The 1,260-nt window shown below is 59.2% G+C and overlaps 1 protein-coding gene across 1 annotated transcript in view; it reads left to right on the top strand.

Moving 5' to 3' along the window:
• LOC135574079 (asparaginyl-tRNA synthetase-like) overlaps nt 1-265 on the top strand; it is a 23,994-nt gene extending 23,729 nt beyond the window's left edge. The window contains exon 11 of the mRNA XM_065024952.1: nt 189-265. Within this exon, the coding sequence (XP_064881024.1) occupies nt 189-265 (77 nt within the window). The remainder of the gene's footprint in view (nt 1-188) is intronic.
• Nucleotides 266-1,260: the final 995 nt, after the last annotated feature.

Here is a 1,260-nt window from a genome sequence, read left to right as displayed (position 1 = left end):
AGCCACGCTGTGTTGACGTAGAGCAGGAGCCACGCTGTGTTGACCTAGAGCAGGAGCCACCCTGTGTTGACGTAGAGCAGGAGCCACCCTGTGTTGACGTAGAGCAGGAGCCACCCTGTGTTGACGTAGAGCAGGAGCCACGCCACCCTGTGTTGACGTAGAGCAGGAGCCACCCTGTGTTGACGTAGAGCAGGAGCCACGCTGTGTTGACGTAGAGCAGGAGCCACCCTGTGTTGACGTAGAGCAGGAGCCACGCCTGTGTTGACCTAGAGCAGGAGCCACCCTGTGTTGACGTAGAGCAGGAGCCACCCTGTGTTGACGTAGAGCAGGAGCCACCCTGTGTTGACGTAGAGCAGGAGCCACCCTGTGTTGACGTAGAGCAGGAGCCACCCTGTGCTGACGTAGAGCAGGAGCCACGCTGTGTTGAGTAGAGCAGGAGCCACCCTGTGTTGACGTGAGCAGGAGCCACCCTGTGTTGACGTGGAGCAGGAGCCACGCTGTGTTGACTTAGAGCAGGAGCCACGCTGTGTTGACGTAGAGCAGGAGCCACGCTGTGTTGACGTAGAGCAGGAGCCACCCTGTGTTGACGTAGAGCAGGAGCCACCCTGTGTTGACGTAGAGCAGGAGCCACGCTGTGTTGACGTAGAGCAGGAGCCACGCTGTGTTGACGTAGAGCAGGAGCCACCCTGTGTTGAGCAGGAGCCACGCTGTGTTGACTTAGAGCAGGAGCCACGCTGTGTTGACGTAGAGCAGGAGCCACGCTGTGTTGACCTAGAGCAGGAGCCACCCTGTGTTGACGTAGAGCAGGAGCCACCCTGTGTTGACCTAGAGCAGGAGCCACCCTGTGTTGACGTAGAGCAGGAGCCACCCTGTGTTGACGTAGAGCAGGAGCCACCCTAGAGCAGGAGCCACCCCTTTGTTGACGTAGAGCAGGAGCCACCCTGTGTTGTCACAGGAGCCACCCTTTGTTGACGTAGGCAGCCACGCTGTGTTGACGTAGAGCAGGAGCCACGCTGTGTTGACCTAGAGCAGGAGCCACCCTGTGTTGACGTAGAGCAGGAGCCACCCTGTGTTGACGTAGAGCAGGAGCCACCCTGTGTTGACGTAGAGCAGGAGCCACGCTGTGTTGACGTAGAGCAGGAGCCACGCTGTGTTGACCTAGAGCAGGAGCCACGCTTTGTTGACGTAGAGCAGGAGCCACCCTGTGTTGAGAGCAGGAACCACCCTGTGTTGATGTAGAGCAGCCACCCTGTGTTGACG

The sequence above is a fragment of the Oncorhynchus nerka genome, linkage group LG11, assembly GCF_034236695.1.
Source record: "Oncorhynchus nerka isolate Pitt River linkage group LG11, Oner_Uvic_2.0, whole genome shotgun sequence".
NCBI classification, from domain to species: domain Eukaryota; kingdom Metazoa; phylum Chordata; class Actinopteri; order Salmoniformes; family Salmonidae; genus Oncorhynchus; species Oncorhynchus nerka.
The sequence above is the reverse complement of the archived record's forward strand: the minus strand, read 5'-3'. Positions and strand labels throughout refer to the sequence as shown.